At 40.1% G+C, this 22,653-nt stretch overlaps 1 protein-coding gene across 3 annotated transcripts in view; it reads right to left on the bottom strand.

Moving 5' to 3' along the window:
• Positions 1 to 22,653, bottom strand: part of esrp1.L (epithelial splicing regulatory protein 1 L homeolog) — a 52,185-nt gene that overhangs the window by 4,432 nt on the left and 25,100 nt on the right. The window contains exons 5-13 of one of the 3 annotated variants that reach the window (XM_018266214.2): positions 17,662 to 17,760; positions 16,663 to 16,717; positions 15,361 to 15,471; positions 14,753 to 14,885; positions 14,034 to 14,076; positions 13,265 to 13,566; positions 12,183 to 12,401; positions 6,664 to 6,850; positions 1,621 to 1,795 (exon numbers count right to left, since the gene is read on the bottom strand). In XM_018266214.2, the coding sequence (XP_018121703.1) occupies positions 1,621 to 1,795; positions 6,664 to 6,850; positions 12,183 to 12,401; positions 13,265 to 13,566; positions 14,034 to 14,076; positions 14,753 to 14,885; positions 15,361 to 15,471; positions 16,663 to 16,717; positions 17,662 to 17,760 (1,324 nt within the window). 3 annotated transcript variants of the gene reach the window in all.

Below are 22,653 nucleotides of genomic sequence, written 5' to 3'. Positions count from 1 at the left end.
AAACATCAAATTCGCTTGCTTTCCATAAGTCTAAATGGAAACTGGGTGATATGGTAACCAACACAGAACACAGGGGCTGCACAGTGTAGCCTCTAGTAAGCCTATTTGTCTCCTAAATGTGGGTAAATATTTCGATTTTGCGGGTATATGCTCCTGGCACTAAAATAAACTATAATATGTATTGCTTGGGGGCAAACTACAGCGCCATTGGGCAATGCCTGGCACAAACAATCCAAACTGAACGGTGGATTATTTTAAGGTTGTTGGGTGGCTACAATTCTGAGGAAGAAACTTGACCTTGCACACAGTTATTTTAACTGGAGGGCAACTATTTGGCAGGTCGGAGCATTTCTGCTCATTTAATGGGAAGATTTACTGTTAATCACTCAGCCTAAACAGCTTATTGCCATTCCATGATTTTGAATTTAAATCTACTCTTTAAAACGAAATAACATGCCTGTGTTTTCCATGGAACCGTGGCTCCCTCATTTACTTCTTGTACAGCTGCTCCCTGCTATGGTTTACCTGTTAGTGCTCATTAAAACAGAGTTTCCAGTTGTAAGGATTCCCAGAAGGCCAGATATGTGGGCTAGCCCAGCCTAAATACAAGAAAGTTAACCAGTCATCGAAACTGTGTCGACCAATGTATCATGGCTGGCATAGTCTTAAAGGAGAAGGAAAGCTACCGAAGCAATTTATTGCCAATAGATTAACTACAATAGTGCAAGCTATAAGACTATTTATTCTGCAGAATGCTTTACCATACCTGAGTAAACAGCTCTAGAAGATCTCTCTGTTTGTTTAGGATAGCAACTGCCATATTAGCTTGGTGTGACATCACTTCCTGCCTGAGTCTCTCCTTGCTCACTCATAGTTCTGGGCTTCGATTAAATCAGGGAGGGGAAGAGAGGGTCAAACCGAGCATGCTCAAGCCCTAGGCCCTGGAGTTTTATGCGGAAAACAGGAAGTCTGATACAGAAGCCCATGAGTACACAATAGAAGAAATGCTGTGTTTCTTTTGAGGTCTCAGATCAGGATTACTTTGAGGGTTTACTGGTGTATTCATATAGACCTTTCTGATAAAGCTTACTTAATTTAAGCCTTTCCTTCTCCTTTAAATATATTGTCACTAAATCAAAGTGTGAATTCTATTGACCAAATACATTCTCTTTAAGGAAATGGGTGGATAAATGAGATTAACTTTTCCAGTCTCTTTTCATACTCGACTGTCCCAAACGGAACCAGGCACAGGATTACAGAAAATGTTAATGAGATGGCCATTATCCTTTTTCCCTTTCTGTGTTGTTACTGAACTTTCATAGATATGTAAAAGTGTGCATGTGTAAAACTCCAGAATGACTAGAACACACTTCCATACACCTGCACTTTAAACTGGGTCTGTGGGGTACAGTTGTGTACCGGAAAAATCTGAGCTGGGCCCTACAGGGCCTCCAGAGCTTTCCAGCACTAAAAGGTCCCTGACACACAATTATAAGGTTGACATACAAAGTCTTCTTTTGATTAGCAAGCAAAACTGTACACAGCAAGGTAATTTTAGTTCCTTGTCTTTTTTTCCTGGTCCCTGCACATTTGAGGATATATGCCCAGGCCCAAACTTACCTGGGATAATATGCTGTGTAGTTCATGAAGAGTTGAGCACCTGCGGGATAGTAGGCGGCAGCAGATGGTTGCAAACTGCGAGGGTTCAGGAGCAGCGAGGGCTGATAGAGAGCTGCAGCTTCTGTAGGAATAACGGCTGCCTGGGCTGGGAATGTGTAAGATGGTGGAGAAAGACCTAAGAGAGAGAGAGAAAGAAATCCATGATACAACCCTTAGGCACACAATACAATGCACTATAGCTAAGCTGGGGAGAGGTGGGGAGGTTTTTTGTAGTGGTGCCTTCCATAAGTTGTTGTCCTTTAAATCTAGTTGGTGGAACACTGGAGTTGTAGTCCAGTGATTGAGCATGCCTGCTGTAATGTTCCAAGAACAACTTTAGCTCCAGTTGTTTCAGAACATACCACTAGTTCTGCAACTTGTAGAACAGCGATCTCCAACCTGTGGCTCGTGAGCATCATGTTGCTCACCAAACCCTGGGGATGTTGCGCTCAATGGCCTCAGAGCAGGTGCTTATTTTTGGATTTTTGGTTTGGAGGCAAGTTTTTGTTGCAGAACAACAAGATGTACTGTATAACAAAGCCTCCCGTAGGCTACTTGGGGCTTCCAAGTAGACAATCACAGCTCTTATTTGGCACCCCAGGATCTTTTTTCATGCTTGTGTTGCTCCCCAACTCTTTTTACATTTGAATGTGGCTCACTGGTATAAAAGGTTGGGGACCCCTGCTCTAGAGCCAACCATAGTTTTATAATGGACACCTAATCCCACCATTCTTGATTTGCAGATACTGATGGAGCAAACAAGACTGCTCCATCTGACTGCTTGTTTTACTATGCCTCACTAAACAGAAATGGAAACATTCTTTATTCATTCTTCAGTTTAGGTATCACTATGATTTATAATGTAATTTAATACAGCACATTTCCACTAAATGGTTCCTAGTAAACCCCCCAGGTGCTGGAGGTTTGGCTCCCTCAGGCCATGTTCATTGTCCAGTGTTACTAAGGACTCGGCAAATCCTAGATAACGGCAGCCAAACCTCTTATTGTTTCCTTTACATACAATACAGGGTGAAGCTCAAGAGAACAACTCACAAAACAGCACATGTGCTGCCTTCTTGTTGGCCGACACCAAGGGACGTTTTGCTCATGTTTTTTATTTTTTTATTTAAGAGGCACCTTCAGATTTTTATTGGGGCTTTTGAGGGTTCTGGAATGAAGTAAAAGCTAGTAATGAATGCAAAGATGCAAATGTGCAAACTGCTCTTTTACCAAGGACAGCACTGAACCCAAACTGCTCTGCAATTGACTTTATTGGGACTTAAAATCTGGGTGCTAAATGAACGTTAAACTGGCAGCCCACGCAGGTTTCAGCTAATGCAATAGCAAAACACAACACGCTATAATCCATATGAAACTCTGCTTGCATTGGATAGCTACTCAGGAACTCTGAATATACAGCAGATCTTTTCCAGAGCAGAGCTAGAGACAGCTAAAATGTATATTGTAAAAAACAACATTATGGTTATGACAAGATATAACTTCTATGAAAGAAGCTTATTCCCTGCTGTTTATTTCCCATCAGAACTTACAATCAAGTTCCTACCATGCGTGCACACACAAGAACAATGTGATCAACGCATAAGGCAAACACAGGGAATAATGCAAACACAGGGAGTACATAAAACTCCATATACACAGACATAGTGCCTTGTTTGAATCAAACTCAAGACAATGGTTTGTTTTGGTTTTCTATATCTACTGCTGCTCCTACTAAGATCGTATGGTACGTTACTTCCAAAAGGATAAAAGGGAAAATGAAATATGTTCAATACAATCCTTTTATTTGGCTTATATAAGTTACGTATCTGGCAAAGCAACACAGCTCCCAGTGCAGGCCAAGCTGCCAATGAATGGTCACCTTTAAAATACACTGCAGTCACAAGCAAATATCAAGGTTGAGTCTATGATTAAGTGTCAGACAGACACGAAATGAGTACGGTTTGAGAGGCTTGTTCAATAAAGTATCTTCCATTTTTTTACTTTTTGGTCTGACTTGGCGTTGTTTCCAGTGGGTCCTACGTCCTTCATTTGTTGTTGCTATACAGTTTATGTCCGTTCCCTTGAGCGGAGAGTCTGGGGCTGGAGCACCTGGGTCATCCCTTTACTTGTGAGTTTTCATTAGCTTGTGTATTTATACAAACAATTTATTTTTTTGTTTGTTTGATCCCTGACTTCAAGCACATGCTCTCCTTTCTAAACAGACAGACACTTCTTATAGTGCTAAGCTGCACCCAAAATGTGCTTTTGGCGAGTTAATGAGACCCCATAATCTTGGGTGGCACACCATAGATTAAACATTTGACATGTTTGTGGCCTTTAAGGCATAGAGCCATACACCTTCTCTGAAACGACAACAGAGAGCTTGATGATAATGATGAGGAGTCCTGCTAAGAGTATATAAGCAATGGCTATGAAGCTAGTGCAGACCCACAGATCACAGAAGAGCAGTCTTCACATTCCAAAGGAAAAGCTTCTATAAAACAAAGCTACAGCAGCCTTCTGTATTTTGCATGATCCCTAAATGCTTTTATGCGCTCTTTCATTCAAGTGTCAGGGGCGCGCTGTCAATGAGGCGGCAACGCCGGAGAGGTTTCCAGGGGTGGCAAAAAGCCGCTCCCGCACCTTTAAAAGCCGAACCAGAAATTCTGCTTTACTAATGCGAGAGAGTGCAATTTCGCTCTCCGCATTAGTATTCCTGCCTCCCCTCCCGACAGGTAAGTCGGCGAGGGGGGGCGGCATTGCAGGAGGTTCCTCAGGCGGCCCTTAGGTAAGGATCAGCACTGTCAAGTGTCAATATATAGTGAATAAAGTTCCCCCTCTTGTAAAATAGAAGGATATTATAAGTTACCGAGGAGTTTCATGACAATATAAAAAGCACAAGGCCGAGGGCACAGAGTTTTTATACAGGTCATGAAACTCAGAGCTGACTTCCAATATCCTCATATTTTGTGACAGGATGTACTTTATTAGAATACACACCTTTCAGTGAGTCATGTGACAGAAATTACATCACCAAGCTGCGATTATTACTGGACATCACTAAGAACCTCAGGTGTCTGCACTCTAATTGGTTTTACTTATTAGTGAATGCAGGATTAAATTTTCAATTTACACTTGATCAGAAGAACCTGCACAGTAAGCCATGCAGTCTCTATTTTGTACAATTTGTTACACTACAACTCAACACCATCCTGTATTATCCTACCGTATATTATATTATTTCTACTACTGCTTTTTAAAACTGATGTAATGGATGTTTATTCCTTTCATACATGTAATGAATTGCTTGATAACGCATTTTACACTCATTGAAGGGTAAGGCTTTCAATTTTATTGCATTAAAGGGTACTCTTGTCTCTACACATCTGCTTTTATTCAAGTGGAAGCGGCTATTTGTCTACTCCACTAATACAGCAACATATTAAGCAAGAGCTGATACACAGATCATTTGTGACATCCTATTCTATGCTTGGCCTGAACAGGCTTTGCCACAACACATAAAGCACAAAACAAGAGGCAGGTAAAGCCACTTCCAAAAGATAAATCACCAGTAAATGCAAATACAAACATGTATCTCCATATCAATATAACAAGAACCTCGAGTCTTGGCTTATAATGAATGTACACATTTGTTCAATTTTCCAAACTATATCACTTGTACTTTTCACTCTCTCTTTAAATGGCCCATTCCACATCGAAAGAAGAATTAAAGTAGAAATGATATTCACTGCCGTTAAAAATTGAGAGAGGCAAAAAACTGCTTCCCTCCAGGGTCTCACCTTGATTAAGCCTCTGCCGGATATTCCTCAAAAATCTCAAACTTTGGGCGACTTTTCATGGATTTTAACATAGCCTCAGATTGCAAGCTTTTGTGTGCCACTTCCTCCATTGATTACTAAATCTCTGTGGGATAGTCGCAATATCCATTTAAAACGGATTACGAGATGTGCTATGTTCCCAACATACCACAGGCCAGATACTACCAGTGCCCCCCACACAGTATGTATGCCAAAGTTTGAGTGTCTCCTCATTAGTGTGAGTGATTGCATGCACCTCATCTACATTTCAGCCAGCCCAAAGCTCAAGAACCTTTGTCTTCCGTACTCAACCACCATGACAGTGCTGTTTACACCCTAATGTAATGAAATTACTAGGACATTGGTTGGCATGTAAGACTCTACATATTAAAATAAGTGTGGATACAACATGGAATACGCTGCATACGAACACAGGATTGCTGCGCAAAAACAGTAATCATGTGCAAGCTGTAAGGTGCAGTCCCAAATATCCATAAAGAACTGGATGAGCCAGCCATTTCTAAGCTGCAACTCCCAATTGCCTAGGTATTTGCAGTTCAGCAACAGCTGGTGTTTCAGCACTTAGAAATCCCTGCTCTAGAACTAAAATGGCTTCTTAGTTTTCTGTGGGGGGCCTACCAGCTAAGCCACACTTGTAATGGCTTGTGCTTCAAAGATATCCAAAATGGCCACAGAATAGGCTTCCCTTATATGGAAAGAGGAGATACACGAGTATAAGGGGTAGGTTAACAACATCCCATTTTACTCAGTCATTGCATCTCCATTGAGTAAAATATTAAACCACGCCCCTTGGAACGCAGATGTTTGGAGAGTGGGACTGCACCGCCAACTGTATCTGGCCGCAGTGCTCATTTAAGAAATTATAAGTGTAATCAGCCAACCAGAAGAAATCACGGATGGGGTCTCTACCACTTACATTATATGAAGTCCAGCAACCACCCTGCCCAGGAAAATCTGTTTGATGCACGTCTAATTTTCACCCCAAATATCACCAACCAAAAAATAAATTGTATTTGTTGTTGATTTGTGAAGTTGCTCATAACCAGTGAATCTGTGGAGTAAATTTAAAGCCCAGTACCCAAGAGAGAAAGCCGTTCCAGCACCTACCAGCAACAAGCGAAGAGAAGCGGCAAGACCCAAAGCCCAGACTTACATGGTAACTTACATGGCGGCGGGGACAAGCCATTGCGATTTAAAGTTCCCCCCATTAAGACAAAGTTCATTTCCTCTGCTGAACATTGAAACACCTCCACATATCTGTCCTTCATGGTCTTCTTGTGGCACTTCTGTGCTGCCAGGTATGCCCGGTCTGCCGATTTCATCTGTATAAACGAGTCCCCGGATGGGCGGCCCTGGTGACAAACACATGAATGAGATGTTTTTCCCATAAACAGACAACGTGATTTCCAACCAACAGTACCTTAGTAGTCACATAGGGATTATAGGTAGTCGTATTATTGATGTTTTCACATTTATATAAGATTTCCCAAGATGCATGCAATCAGATGGCAGCATGTGCACCCTCCTTGTGTCTATGGTAATAGAGCTCTTTGAAAAGCCTCGTACACCGTGCCATGCATAAAACAATACTATATTAGAAAAGTTAATTCAACAATAGTTATGTAATTTTGCTGTGGTGTGTAGTTCTAATTTTACAACAGGAAAATCATAAATCCAATTTAAGTCAAAAAATTATACACAGTGGTCTCATCCCAGAAAACTGCCAGACCAAAGGGGAATCCATTGTTTAGCAGAGTAAAAAAAACAAAAAAAACAAAAAACAAAGATGAGCTGAGACCCACTAAGTAAAAAAGTAGCCCAAATAATATTTAAAATGAAAAAAATCTTTTATTAGGACATGCATTAGCCTAATGAGTTTCACGCCAAGGTGGGCACTCATAGGCTGCCGGTCTCCCCTCCACTAAATATTTTTAAGGACCAATAAAATTTACATACATGACATCACACGCCTTGTCCAATAAAGGAGAAGCTCGTTACATGGTTGTGAATCAGTAAAAGTGTTATATCTACCGTTCAACCACCACCACTTCACTTTCCTGCAATGGTGGTGCTGGTTCTCCGTATGGCAAGGCCCCTCAACAGTAGCAGCAAAATCACGGGTCCGCAAACTCTATGTATCTGCAGTCGGGGACGTAGTCCCTTTTTATTAATGTATCACTACAACTGCAAGGATCAACGTTTCAGGGGTTCAACCTCCCTTCATTAAATAAAAAGAGGGGCTACGTCCCCGACTGCAGATACATAGTGTGTGCGCGGAGCCGTGATTTTGCTGCTTCAATAAAACTGTGTTACATAAATTACAGCACGCAAAGGGTCCAATCATTAAACAGGCACATTTACACAAAGCTTGAACCAATAGAAAAAGTGGGTGGGTTATAGAATACATTAATGCAACAATAGGTGCAAAGCAATGACCGTGCCTACAATTTTCCCTACACTATATAAGGGTCAAAGACCTGGTATAGGGAGACAACCCCTGGTACTGTAATTGGCCACATAAAATGTATCATTACGTGCAAAGTATTGTATTTTTAAACATCTGTTGAAATACTGTAGCTGTAACAAACACCCGTGTAACTACACCCCTCTCCCAAGCGAACTGCATCAGTAACATACTGGACTTTCATTTGTTCATTTTATTCAGGCCAATCCAATCAATCACTCTGCACTGTTAAAACGTTAAGAGAAGCCTGCAGTTTGAAGCATTTTATTCAGCAAGTTTTCTGAGAGCGAAGATGGCTTCAGTCATACCTCCCAACATTTGGAAAATAAAGAGAAGGGACAAAAAGAACACACCCCCTAAATAGCACATGCATTTTACAGAATTAGGTAGGCTATGGAAAGTTTGAAATATTTAAAACTTAGGGTCAGGTTTTAGGTGTTATTACAGTTTTGCTAATGAAGGTTAATTGCCCTTTAAACTGCAAGAGGCCTGCTTATCTTAAATTGTTACAATTGTATCTTTGCTTATCTTGATTTTTACAAATGTATCCAAGTGCAGCTGCTGAGTATTCTGGGCTATCGCTGCCAAATATTTAATTACATTTCAGGAACATTGTATCTTTTTCTGGCTGTTTAGTGCAGGAGATCAAAGAGAAACTTAGGACATTTCAGTAACAATCTGGGACTGTGGGCTGAGCTGTCAAAATTGGGACTGTCCCACCAGGAGAATTGGGAGGTGTGGCTTCAGTGACGTTCCGGAGATTAGAAGCAGGAATATGCGAAAGGGGGAGATGGTGCTGCAGAGAAGGAGCGGCAGCAGAAGGAAAAGCGTTAGACCCAGCATTGAGAGTTAGTAGAAGAGAGTCATTACTGGTAGAAAAAACAAAGTTTAAGAAGAGTTAAATTTGCAAAGGAAGAAGGATTTTAAAATTTGGGGGGAGAAGGAAAGGGGAGCAGAAGCACAGAAGGGAAGGGGGAGATAAGGTAGACAAGGAAAGAGGGGAAGTATTGCAGGTACTGGGAATTTTGCTGTAATGGATGGGCTCTTAAACTGACTGGTGCCTAGACCACTATCTGGTTGGGGCTCAGCCAGATAAGAATCACTGTCAAAGGGGTGGTTTACCTTTAGGTTAACTTTTAGAAGGTTATAGAATAGCTAATTCTAAGCAACTTTTCAATTGGCCTTCATTTTTTCTTTTATTTATTTAATTATTTAATTATTTGCCGTCCTATGACTTGTTCACGTTTTTAAGTGGAGGTCACTGGCCCCATCTAAAAACAAATGCTATGTTAAGGCTACAAATGTATTGTTGTTGCTACTTTTTATTACTCGTCTTTCTATGCAGGCCCTTTCCTATCCATATTCCAGTCTCTTATTCAAATCAATGCATGGTTGCTAGGGTCATTTGGACCCTAGCAACAAGATTGCCGAAATTTCAAACTGCTGAACAAAAAGCTAAATAACCACAAATAATAAAAAATGAAAACTAATCTCAGAATATCACTCTCTGCGTCATGCTAAAAGTTAACAAACCCTTTAAATCCAAATGGGTGAGGCCATGGATGTAGCTCTCTCCTATATCTGCACAGGGGTCTGGGTCACTTCTGGCAAAAGATTTGATACATTGACCAGATTGCCAACCAAGCTGAATTGTCAGCGCAGAAAAGCAAAGAGCTGCTATGAATGACTACACTACATGTGCTGATGTTTGCTAATGAACCCATTGCCTCATGGGACTAGATAAGACTCTCACCATGGCCCAAACCACAGAGGGGTGTAATCATCAATGCAATGATTAATATACTTCACAAAGAAGTGTTGTAATTTTACCTACACGTGACCAGCTTGGGAACATCCGGTATAAGCAGACTCCTTCTCCCAGTCATTGCGTCTGAACTTTTACTACAATAGTGCAATGCAGTACAGCTCAGCTATCTAGAGTAAAGAGTAAGGTAACAGTGCCGGATACTGATAAGACTCCACTTTATTGCCATAAAATAAAGGGGACGTGCTTAGTTGTAACAACCGTTTCCCTGTGACCTTGACTGAGCCATCCTCTCCCAGCCCGTCACAGGTATTGCTGTGAGAATGTAAATACTATGAGCAACGCATTGCTGGGAGAGTGGCCTGGGAATGCTCTACTGCAGGGGTGCCCAAAAGGTAGATCCAGCAGTAGATCTCAAGACACTGTCAGCAAACAGCTTGTCGCCCTCCTGTTTCCTGCTTTTTATTAAGATATGTATTCCATTAAGGTTATATAACAAATTGTTGTTTATTTAATATTGCAATATACATTTTCTCATAAATCAATATTTAAGAAAAATTTTCCATGGAATGCTAACAATGCTTTTATGGATGTAGACTATAAATGGGCCAACATGACTAAGGGGTAGACTTATCAGGGTTGAATTGAAAATTTTTTTTATGGCAATTCAAGTTTTTAAAAAAAAAATTTGAATTTGATTTTCGAGATTTATCTCTTAAGAACTTGAATTTGACTATTTGCCACCCTAAACCTGCCGAATTGCTGTTTAAGTCAATGGGAGATGTCCAGGGATCAATTTGGAGTTGTTTGTAGAGTTTTTTAAAATTCAAATCGAGTTTGATGCGAGTTTTTGGGTCGATTCCATTCATCCAAGTTTTAAAAAAAAAAAAATTTTTTAAATAAATTTCGATTGGTTGAATTTCGAATTTATGGGAGTTTTTTTAGAAACTTACATGAATTTGAAATTTGACTTTTCATAAATGTGCCACTAAAAGTAGACCTCGCTTTAGTAAAGTATGGGCACTCCTGCTCTGTGCGGTTATCCCAAACTCAAATTATTATTATTAGACTACTGTGCATACAGAATACTGCAAATCCTTGTACATTATCCCAACAGCTCCCCGTCAGCAACAGCTAAACAAGCTATTCATTTATACAAGCTCTAAAGAAAGCCAACATATTTGAGCTAGCTTTAGCCATTCCAAACAGAGAAAACTATATTCCCAGGTTATCATTTGTTTTGCATGATTTTCTGCAGAGTTAAGGTATGGAAATCCAAGTAAATAATTAACCCTTATCCGGAAACCCCAGGTTTTGAGCATTCTGGTTAACGGGTCCCATACCTGTACTATATTTCTCAGAATACAATTCTGCTGCTAGCCTAAATTTACAAGACTGCTGAAAAACCCTGCTGGATAAAACATTCTGTATATAGATCTCAAGTCAGTAGTCACACCTTTTAATAAATACTGTACATTATGGATGTACAAAACCCTCTTGCAGAGAAGCAGCTGGCACATCTTTACATACTCCTATATTAATGCCAAAATTGGTAAATAGGCTAAAGCAAAGGCTAGTAACTCTGCAGAGGCCTCACCAGTGCTGCATGTTGGTGGAAACACCCACAGCGAATTAAAATCTGCAGGTTGGGTGGCAATTCTATATGGGTATCCACAAATATACACCTTTAGCAAAGCCAGCCGAATGGCTGGAGAACCAATAACCTAATAATGCAAATTGTTTAATAGCACTGATCAGAAACAGAGGAGCAGGAAAGGGAGTAAGATAAGAGAAAGTAAGCAGCAGAATATCAATATTTATAGGGTAGAGCTTACTTTCTATAATTGGTAGCAACTTGTACATAAAGACAAAGTTTGTTGTATGTTTTGTGATATACCCTTATATTCTTCTAGTAAAGGGAAACAAAGAAAAGAAAAAAAAAGTGAAAAATCAGCCCCAGTGTATGGGTGATATCAGGTAAACAATCGTATTGTAATGGTTGCCAATGCAAGTTGTTGGGAGAAGACCGCATCAATTTGTCCATGCAGTCATCACCTTCATGGGAAATATAAAATATGCCCTACATATATTTTGACAAATTCCATACTCAGAAGTGCCTTGTATTATCCTCATTTTGCACAGCATGGAGCGTGCAGTTAAATATTACCAGTGATTTTGAGTGTTATCGTTTCCTTTACAATATCAGTATTCCTTCATTCCTAGGCCATACACTGTGGGTAATGTTTTATACTATGTCATAAAAAAAAAAAAAAAAAAAAAAAAAAAAAGCGTTCCATACCTTAATACTATATTTGAGTACAGGACTAAATTCTCTCATGGAAAGCTCCATTTAGACTGATAAATCTCCCCATAAGTTGATTCAATTAGTTCATATGATGCAATGATAACCAGGTTTATAATGTAAACTAAGCAATATAGAATTCCTTCCACTTACTTGGTGATTGAGTACCATGTGGACCCCATGTGTCCTGATATCTGCAGAGAACTCTCCCAAAAACTCCAAGATATCCTCAATAGTAGCAGCATAAGGAAGCCCCCGGAGGCGTATGCAATCCCTCACATTTACTGGAGGAATGAACGGCTGAGGTAGTACAGGAATGATGGGAGGGGTGGGAAGTGGGATTAGAGGCGCAGAGGAATATCTGTTCAGGACCTGTTGAATTAAAGAGGTATGTAACTATGAGTAGCACCCTACTGTTTCCCTAAAGTTTGCAGCTACTACCCATCATTCTCCCCTAACTGAAGTGCTTACTATTCAGTGTATCTGAGCTGGTTCATGAAGTTCAGCATTCATTCTGATTGTCTTATCCAAATGACATTGCATTTGCACAGGGCATACTGTGAATGGAGTATTCAAATATTCAGGGGCAATCTTAAAGGAATTGTTCAGTGTAAAAATAAAAATTGAGTAAATAGATAGGCTGTGCAAAATAAAAAATGTTTCTAATATAGTTAGTTAGCCAAAAATGTAATGTATAAAGGCTGGAGTGACTGGATGTGTAACATAACAGCCAGAACACTTCTTCCTGCTTTGCAGTTCTCTTGGTTTCCACAGATTGTTTACCAGGCAGTAACCAATCACCGACTTGAGGGTGGGAGGGGGACATGGGTCAGAACTGTTTGCTTTTGAATCTGAGCTGCATGCAAAGGATCAATTGCAAACTCACGGAACAGTTATGCCCCATGTGGCCCCCCTTAAAAGTCAGTGTAACTCAGCGTTGGAGAGCTGAAAAGCAGGAAGTTGTGTTCTGTTCTATTAGACATCCAGTCACTCCAGCCTTTATACATTACATTTTTGGCTAACAACTATATTATAAAAATGTTTTATTTTGCACAGCCTATTGCCCAGTTTTTATTTTTACACTGAACTGTTCCTTTAAATAAATCCTACTGCTACTGGAGTTAAAGTGTAATTTCACTGAATACTAAGCACTTCAAGTTGCAGGACATGCTCTGCGGGAGCAGAATTCTCATCATTTATATACTGAACCTTGAAGAATTCTGTAAATTACTGACCTGCTGCACCTCTGCGGCAGTGCTCCTGAAGAGCTCAATATAGCGCTTTCCAAGCAATTCTTTGTGCTTTTTCAGTGCATTCTGTGCATACTCCTCACAGGCAAAGAGCACAAAAGCATCTCCTGTTGGCCTGTTATCTGGATAGGTGACGAAGAGTATTCCTTCCTTTCCTCCAGTAACTGGGCACTGCTGGCCAAAAAATGCAAGTACTTCTTCTGCAGTGGCAGTAAAAGGCAATCCTCTCATACGCACAATCACCTGATTCTCCTTGGACAAAAACTGTGCCACTTCATTGGAGGTACCTGAAAATGACCACATCAAATTAATGAAAAACCATTAACAAAAAAATAAAAAAGTTGGTAGAAATGACCCATTAAAAATAGGTCAAAATAGGCAACATTGCTGGCGACTTGTAGCAACTACAAATTCTACATTTCAGCATCCCTTATTCAAGAAAACACAATTCTAAGACAAAAAGGCTACAGAACAGTTGTGTGTCCTGGCATTCAAGGGTTAAAGTGTATCACGCCAATCGCAGCTAACGCAAACAGGTACATCTGACACAGTATCTCTTACATCAGGCTGTTAAAGTCAGATTTGTTCCTTAAATGTTATCAGAATAGATTGAGAGGGACTGGCATCATGCCACTCTGCAGCTGCCATTGAAATACAACTCCCACTATAAAGAGGTATTAGTGCAGCTAGAGATTCACAAATGCTGCGAAGGAATATTATACATAGATCTATAAAAAAAAATTCTTAAAATTACCTCCTGCAATTTTCAGAAAATCTTCTCCAGTTGCTTTATATACCTGAAAAATAAACACAGCAATGTATGCACTCAATGCAACATACGGATATGGCTGCCTATAATAAACATGATTTTAGAACAGAGCCAGCCAACTGGAAATCTCCAAGGGGGTTTTATGGGCCGTAGTCTGCTCACAGGGTCCATGGATTTTTTTAGTATTTTGCCATATTCTAACCAAGCCCTTGAACTTGTGGAATGACACACACTAGGAATAGAACATGTAAAAACAGTCCCACAGGTATAAATCCATCACGGTTCCAAAAACAAATATGTTTTTGAAATGGTGATGGTTTATAACCTTACTAGGTTACTGTGCCTGCTACTGCTACTGTGCCAGCAACTACTGAATAACCAATGCAAAGGTGAATGGTACATGCATGCTGAGAACTTTATAGCATGTTAATCCAAGAATACTTGAAACAAGTGATCAGAAAGCAGTCCTTGCCGATGGTTGTTATGGGTTACTGGACCTGGCACAAAATGTTTTGTTTCACCCCCTCAATAGATGAGTTAACCATTGAATTGGTAACACTTGATCAACCATGACTGATCTTATATCATTCTGTTAATTTAAAGCCCCAGAATTCCACTCAAATGCAAGGAGTTGTAGTTCAACAAATGAAGGGCTGCTGGTACCTACCATACTCAAATCAGTATTTACTCCAATAAGGACTTACCTCAATGTATCTATTCCCCATATGATGCTTGTGCCTCTGCAATGCCAGGTCTCTGTGCTCTTCGCTTACAAACCTCACAAGGGCTTCACCATTTCTTCGACCCTGAGCATTGAGACAAAGGGCAGCTCCACCCCTACATGTGTGAAAAGAAAAATTACAGGGCTTACATTTTTACAATACACTTTTAGGAGCCATATAACAATTGAGCTGCGACAAACTAGTTGGCTGGCTGGATCAGGAACATAATGGTTGAATTCTAGTTCCTAAAACTATTATCCCCTTTAACGATTAAAGAAACAAAGCATAAAGGTGGGAGAGATCACCAGAGTTTATATGCCACATGAGTTGCAGGTAGGGTTGCCACCTTTTCTGGAAAAAAATGCCGGCACGTAATGCTTCCACTGACAAGGCGGCATAACAAGAAAAGCTTATAACCTGTCTATGTCGGTCTCAAATGACTTTCATAGATCAAAGTAAAAAGGTGCCGATGTTTACATGACACAGTTGCTCTGCTGTGCTCTCATGATACATTCAGGCATACCCCATGCACCAACGTTCTTTTGTTCTGGGTTTTAAGCATTCCATGAGATAGAAAATAGTAGACTCACTTCGCAATGTTCAGGCCTTTGAAAAATCGTGCAATATCCTGGTCCGACGACTGCCACGGTAATCCTCTTGCTCTGATAATGGTGTTATCATCAATCATCTCCAATTTGCTGCTATGAAAGAAACATTTACAGTGAAACCTCGACTTTAAGTACCCTAATTTTAAGTTTTCGTGCATTTTACTTTTTACTTGTGGTACCGCCAATTTATAATGCATTAAAATGGGCGCATTTCCCTGAATTAAGTCATATTTTCCTGGATTTTACATCAAAATCTTGCCCAAATCTTCCCAAAAACTTTTTTCCCCCCCTCTATGAATGTTATTTGTGAAATAAAGAGGTTTAAAATACTAACCAGATGTATATTTTGCCTGTAAATGGTCAATATAACAATATAACATATAAGCAATGCTGATAAGTAAGCTCAAGACGTCTTATTTTCTTAATTTACATGGGTGATTTTATAGAGCATTACTACTGTTCCCTGGAACCAACCACAAGCATATATCCCTCCCAATAAATAGTTGGCCCTTGGAGAAAAAGCAAATATAAACTAGAACATTTATCTGTACAGGCACAAAATGTTGGGTGGACATAACTAGTTCTAACGGATATACAGGTATATTATTATTGCCGCAAACGCATCTACCCTATGATAGAAAAAGCCTTCCTTAAAATACAAGTTCAAACATCCCAATGTACCTCTTATATAGCACCACTTTCACATTAGGCCCTGCCCTGGTGTAGCTCACAATCTAAAGGTCCCTACAATGCACAAATACAAGCACTATGCAGGGACATAATTACCAGGAGAACAAGGGCAGACTGAACCTGACCCTGTTCTTCTGGTTTGGCCAATCAAAAGAACTGCATTACTGTGGCCAGAATTCACTGAAACCCAGCGTGCCCTGCAGCAAGGCAAGTGGAGAGGTTTCTGGAGAAAGGTAGAGCCCGCAGTTCAAATTTTGCTCCACGGCACATGAACCTTTTGTTTTGCCACTGGCACTATGTTCATATAATTAAGATCCAATTCACCTGCGTGAATGTTTCTAGAGTATGTTATCAAACAGTCGAAAAGTGCTTTGGTTAGAATTGAACTTAGGACTCCAATGCCAACAGCTAAGCAAGCCTTTTGGTTAACATGAAAGCACATTAGCATAGCAGATTGCCCCAAAACTCTGTGTTGCTTTGCAGGCTCTAGCCAGTGACACCCAACTCAAGCCACAAGACATACATAACTGGCATAGGACACATAATAGGGTGATTTAAATTTGCAAACGTTAGTGATTATCCAGTTTTGCTTACCAGGTACCAGATTCAAATTTGTAGTTTACTCTTTCGGGGTCTGAAAACTTGTAATCTGCAAATAAATCAAGGCATAATATTTACTACTATTTTATTGCTACGTTCTTCATCTCTTAACATAGAAAATTTAGACTATCCACGTAAAATTATGGATGATTATTTTTCCCCAGAAATCCCAGGGTCAGCACTTCATCTATACCTTTGCCTCCATACTACAGCAAGGTCTGTCCTTTATAAACTCCCTTTCCGATTTCCAGTTTCAAGCACCTAGCATTTTCAGTATATATACGGATTTAAAAAAAAAAAAAAAAAAAAAAAATGGAAGTGTTTGCTTTACTTTATTCTATTTAGATCACCCCCTTTTAAAAGTAGGGGGTCATATGAACAGAAGCAGTTCAATACTATTAGGATGTTAGCTTTGCAGACCATACTTCTAGTAATAATGCTGCTGTCCTTTGTCAGATCTGCTCCAAACTGACCTGAGATCGGTCCCTAAATTAGCCCAACAGACCAAAATATATTTATTTGGATTTTTATTCACTGGATGATCTAAATGGTGAAATGTAATCACTGGAAATTCATGCTTCCTGGATGCTCAATGATGCAAAACTTCCAAAAATCTAGATATGTGCATGTAGCAGCTAATTTGGTCCTCTAAGTGTGGGCACATTTGGGCAATTATTTGACCATTCAGTGACCAAATTAAAGAACCAAATCATTGCAACAAGCCAGTTCACCTTACATTCTGCCGGGTCTGGCACTCAGGAGCTAAACTAAACAGTTCTGGGGCCATAGTGGTCAACATTGAATATTCCATGGCTGGTTCTTTAGTATTTGCAATTCTCCAACAAGTTTTAATTATGAAACCTCCAACAAGGTTTAATTATGAAACCTCCCTGGTATAAATAACAGTTCACTTATATCTTTAGCTGAGGATATCTTAAATGTATGCAATGCAGCTCAAGAAAAAGGAAGGCAGATGTTTCTGTGGGTACTTACTGTAGGGTTCTGAAATCAACGTTACAATTATATCTCCCATATCATCGACTTCTGAGGCTCCATATCTGTAGTGTGTATTTTTCTTTTCAAACCCCAAGACTAGGACAATTGGTTAAGGAACTTTGAACAATAAAAGTTACATAAAGAAGAAAACTGAACACATTCGATCAACTATCACCATCTGCCCATCACCATCATCCATGCTTATTGACAGATGTGATGACTATACACATTTAATACCTTCTGTTTGGTTTCCGCCTCACAGTTAGACAACATAGCAGAGGTTGATGAATTTATATTGTATTTTTAGTTTTGGCCTGGCCTAACATCTGAGCCAAGCAGCCTCGCAACCAACAATAAAAAGTTATTACATTTTATTAAAAAGCCAGAGGACATTGTATGCAACAAGGCCAGTGCTGCAGCCTGATATAGCATGTTCCCTGCATCACTCATGAGCATGTGCACTAACCCAGCCCTTTTTTATTGCATTGGCTTGCTTGTTGCTACTTGTGCTGTTTGTTCACTTCTAAAACAGGGACATCGTCATTTTTGAAGACAGGTATCCTAGGTTAAATGTAGAGAACCAGAAAGTACTGCAAAGCCCAAATCTACAGCAATTTATTTTCATTCTCCTGACAGCTCAGGTATGGTTATTGTTTTTGGCAAGCACAGAAATGGCATTTGGGCTCCAACTCTTGGGGGAGGGGGAAGGAAATCTGGAAATTAATTTAATTATTTGTATTAATCCTTTGGATTTGGGTTGTGCAAGCCTGGTACTGTAGCCATTGTACAGAGCCAATGTTTCTTGTGCATTTCAGAGTGCACATATACCAACACATCATTAAGGTATCCTAGCCAAAAATTAGAGATAAAGCAATGTAACTGAAGCGGGGAATTCACCCTTTTAGAAAACAGATATATCATTATCATCATGCAGGACCATAAAGTAACAAGTTTGGGCACGGCAGTACGAACACCTGGTTTATAATTCACTTCATGTCACTTCTCATAACTTGACTTCCCTGCACCACATTTACATACAGAACCTCTGCACATCATCAGTTAAATCCCATAACAGGAGACGGCTTTTCCATCTGGAATCGGCAGCCGTTTACAAACTCGAGACAGAATTGTTGACTCCCTAGAGACAGAACATTTAATGCTTGATCATACACTAAAGGAGACATACTTGGCACAATTCTGAAAAATGGAGGTGAACAATGCTGTTCCGAAGCAGCACTAAGGTTTTGAAATTTTAAACACTTTACTAAAGTTAAAGCTACAAAAATGTTTTCAAAACCATAACGGATTATAATACTACTATATAATATAATGTATTTGCAACACTAGTTAGCATAGTATGTCAACCCCGCAATTCTGTTCCCTGAGGCAGCTCCTGCAATGCCGCCCCCAACGCTTACCTTCCCTGCGGCGGAGCAGGTCCGGGGAAACTGCATTGCTAGTGCAGAGAGCGAAATTGCGCAAGCTGCACTGGGTTTTTACTATTGACCCACATTCAAGTTTACAAAGTCAGGGAGCAACACAAGTATGAAAATAGTTCCTTGGGGTGCCAAAAAAGGGCTATGATTGGCTATTTGGTAGAATCTAGGTGGACGTGCAGTCAACTGAAGGCTCTGTTTGGCAGTACACCGGGTTTTTTGCAAACCAAAACGTGCCTCCAAGCCAACAACTCAAAATTAAGCACCTGCTTCAAGGCCACTGGGAGCAAAATCCAATGTGTTGGTAAGTCTCCAGTAAAGGATTACATTTATATTATCTGCACATTTTGATATTTATGGAGGCCTCTGTAAGGGAGGCGGACATTAGCATTATGGGTGGTGCTTATTATTCATTCTACTACTGGAAATATAGTAGGTATTTACAATATGTGGCCCCACAAATTATCCAACAAGTGGGTACAGCCAGCACCAGTGCCCAACAATTAACTCTCTGCATTAAACACTGTGTATTAAAAAAAAATTAAAACGTGGCTCGCCACAGCAAATAAAGCCGGCCATACACCAACAGATCTGCCCCTTTGGCAAGGTCACCAAATGGGCTGACCTGGGTCTCATTTGGCCACCCACATGCTGGGCCAAATTGGGATAATCAAACAGAGCAGCCCATGGAGATCTACTGGAAGAGGACCACAACAACATGCCAATGCGATTCTTGTCCAATGGGATTTTCAAATCTGCTCAATGGACAGTCAGTGGGCCCCAAATACTGACCAATAAATTTAGTTGCTATAGAACATAAAGACGGGACTGCTACCTCCAAATATTTGAGTGACTACTTGTTACCTGTTGGAACTAGTCTTGCACTTCACATCTGGAAGGTTATTTGTAGCATCCTACCAAGCAAGTATAGAGCTAGTCAGACCATTAAGAGGCCAGCAGGTCAAATGTAGCTCACTAGGTTTTTTATGACCCTAGATTGTCCCAGTGCTCAGACCCTAGCCTAGATGATATAGCAATGACCCTTTTCAGTATCAAATCTTTGTACCTTTGGTGTGTTAACCAGTTCTGTAGACTTAAAGTATCCTCTTCCAATATTCATGGAACCAAAGTGCTTGGATAATACAGACTTCTGCCCTTACCAGATTATGGGTGAATTCTATTATTTTTGGAAGGGTCACAACTATATCTGGATATGCTGGAACAACATTAGCATTACATAGATAGTTACCCTTGTATTCACTTTTATATTTTTGCATTATGTGAAATTATGAAGTATGTTGCTCATCGAAGTCAGACTGAAAGGGTTGTACAATTGTGACATTTTAAAGTGATTAAGTCGAGGCAGCTGATAAAGATCGCATTAAAAAACAAAGAAAGTTTGAAATTATTTTCACACCATTTACTGAGAAGGAAAGGAATCGGGAGGGTGAAAAAACAGCAATTATGCACTCAAATGACATTTTGTCTCCAGGGAAAGGCGGCAGTGAGTTATGTACAGTGATTCATGCAGAAATAGTCAAACACGGAATATCCACCACCCCTCACAGACACAAGGGATCAGAACAGACAAAACTTGCTCGGCAGGCTTGGCTTAGAGATAGGTGTTGTCATGTTGCTGGTCGCCCTGTGCGTGTAGGAGTCTTCTCATACTTAACCCTTTCTGCATCAGAACAGCACCTGCTGTGTAGTAGGAAATCACAAGGCAACAATTATTCCTTACTATGCCTCATTTATTATAAAGATGCTGCCACCATTTAGAGCTGTACCGGTCTAACAGGGGCAGAAATAATATATAATATGCCCCTGCACAGCTTTCAATACGTAGCACTGGCTTTACCATCACAATGTGAACCTTTTCCTTAATGTCTTAATTGCGTCACATAACACTCCTCCACAAATTATATTAGTTGGCTTTTACAACACACCTTGCAGAATACCCATGTCATGGGCCCACGTAAGAGGCCAAGTATATAGCTAACAAGTGTGTCACGGCTCCAATGCACCCATACACAAAATCATTGTAATGTGAAGGATTCGTATCGTCCCAGGATAGGCAACATTCAGACATCACCACTATGCTGAACTACAACTCCCAAGCTAGGGATGCCACATGTCCTAGAAAAATCACTGGGCTTATAGGCTGCAACCTTACACCCAACAGCATCATCCACAGGTTGACAACCACAAATAGACAATATGTGGAATAAAATCTAGCCATATGGTAGGCAGTAGCTGAAACCGGCACTTACTATTAAAAATCAAGTCGTACAGGACCAGACGTGCATTTTATATAAGAGCATGAAGCAGAGCTATATTTAGGTAAAGTAAGAGCAGTGGAAATTTTCCAGGACCTGATGTTTTTTAGGGCTCCTTCTGAACAACAGATGCAGTGAGACAGTAAAGCAAGAGGTGTAAGGAATGGGGCTGTATATGTGGAATAATTTGTTCGATACATTGAAAGACCAAAAAGTAATTTGCCTGTGTGGGTCCAGTTGTTCAGATAAAATAAGCAAAATTAAAAAAAAGAGGAACATCCTTTTACGTCAGATCCCGGTCTAAACCCGTTACAGGGGTGCACTGCTAAGGGGGTCTAAAATCAAATCAATGGAGGGGGCTGATGCTTCTTTGTTGCCCTGGAAACCCCATGGAATTACACAATTATAGTCGTAAACGTTATATTTTCAAGTCATCTGGCTTCCCAGCATAGATATACTCAATCTACAGAGCCAGCAATGTAACCGATACAAAGGTTCACCATCCCTTTGGGCAGTTTTTCCAACCAATTTGTCTCGACAAGTCATCAGTTTTCTAGCAACTGGGCCACCAAAGGACACGGTTTCAATATAGAATAAATGACCCAGAGAAAGACAAACCCCTGGGAAATATACCAACAGGTATAGCAAGGGGTCCTCGGCATTCACTCTATAGCACCATTTTACATTACAAGATAAACACAAAAGCATGCACTGGTGCTGAATCTCTAGGAGTGTATTAATAAAGACACAAACTGCCTGACCCCTTTGGAAAGTTAAAATCCCAATTAATAAACACATTTTTACCCAAACCAGCCTGTTTATTTTAATTTTAATTTTTTTTTTAATTTTTGTAATTTTTTTTTTTATTACTTGCTCTCTGAAATCACACAACTGTTGTTATAAACATATTCACATGCCTCAAAAAGGATAAATTATTTTTCATTAGAAGGGATGCCATAATTACAACCTAAGCCTACAATTTTCTTTAGCAGTTAAAAGGGAAAGTTAAAACCATTACACCCCCCAAAGGAGCACTGCTTTACTCTAATCACACGATTAGACATTGACAAATAGGATTGTCCTGAGTCACAAGCACAGAGCTCTAGAGATGGGGCTGATAAGAGTTAAGGAGCAACAATATTGTTTCCCAGCCAAACTATTGATCTCATGTCATGAGGCGAGACAGTTCAGCTCCCCATAGACATGACGATTCTTCTTGCCGAACAACCGATTTTAGGGAAGCCCGACCAATCCTTCGAAATTATCGTGCGGTTAGT

This window comes from Xenopus laevis, chromosome 6L (assembly GCF_017654675.1).
Source record: "Xenopus laevis strain J_2021 chromosome 6L, Xenopus_laevis_v10.1, whole genome shotgun sequence".
In the NCBI taxonomy this organism is placed as follows: Eukaryota; Metazoa; Chordata; class Amphibia; order Anura; family Pipidae; genus Xenopus; species Xenopus laevis.
Note: the sequence above shows the minus strand (reverse complement) of the source record. Positions and strands in the feature narration are given on the sequence as shown.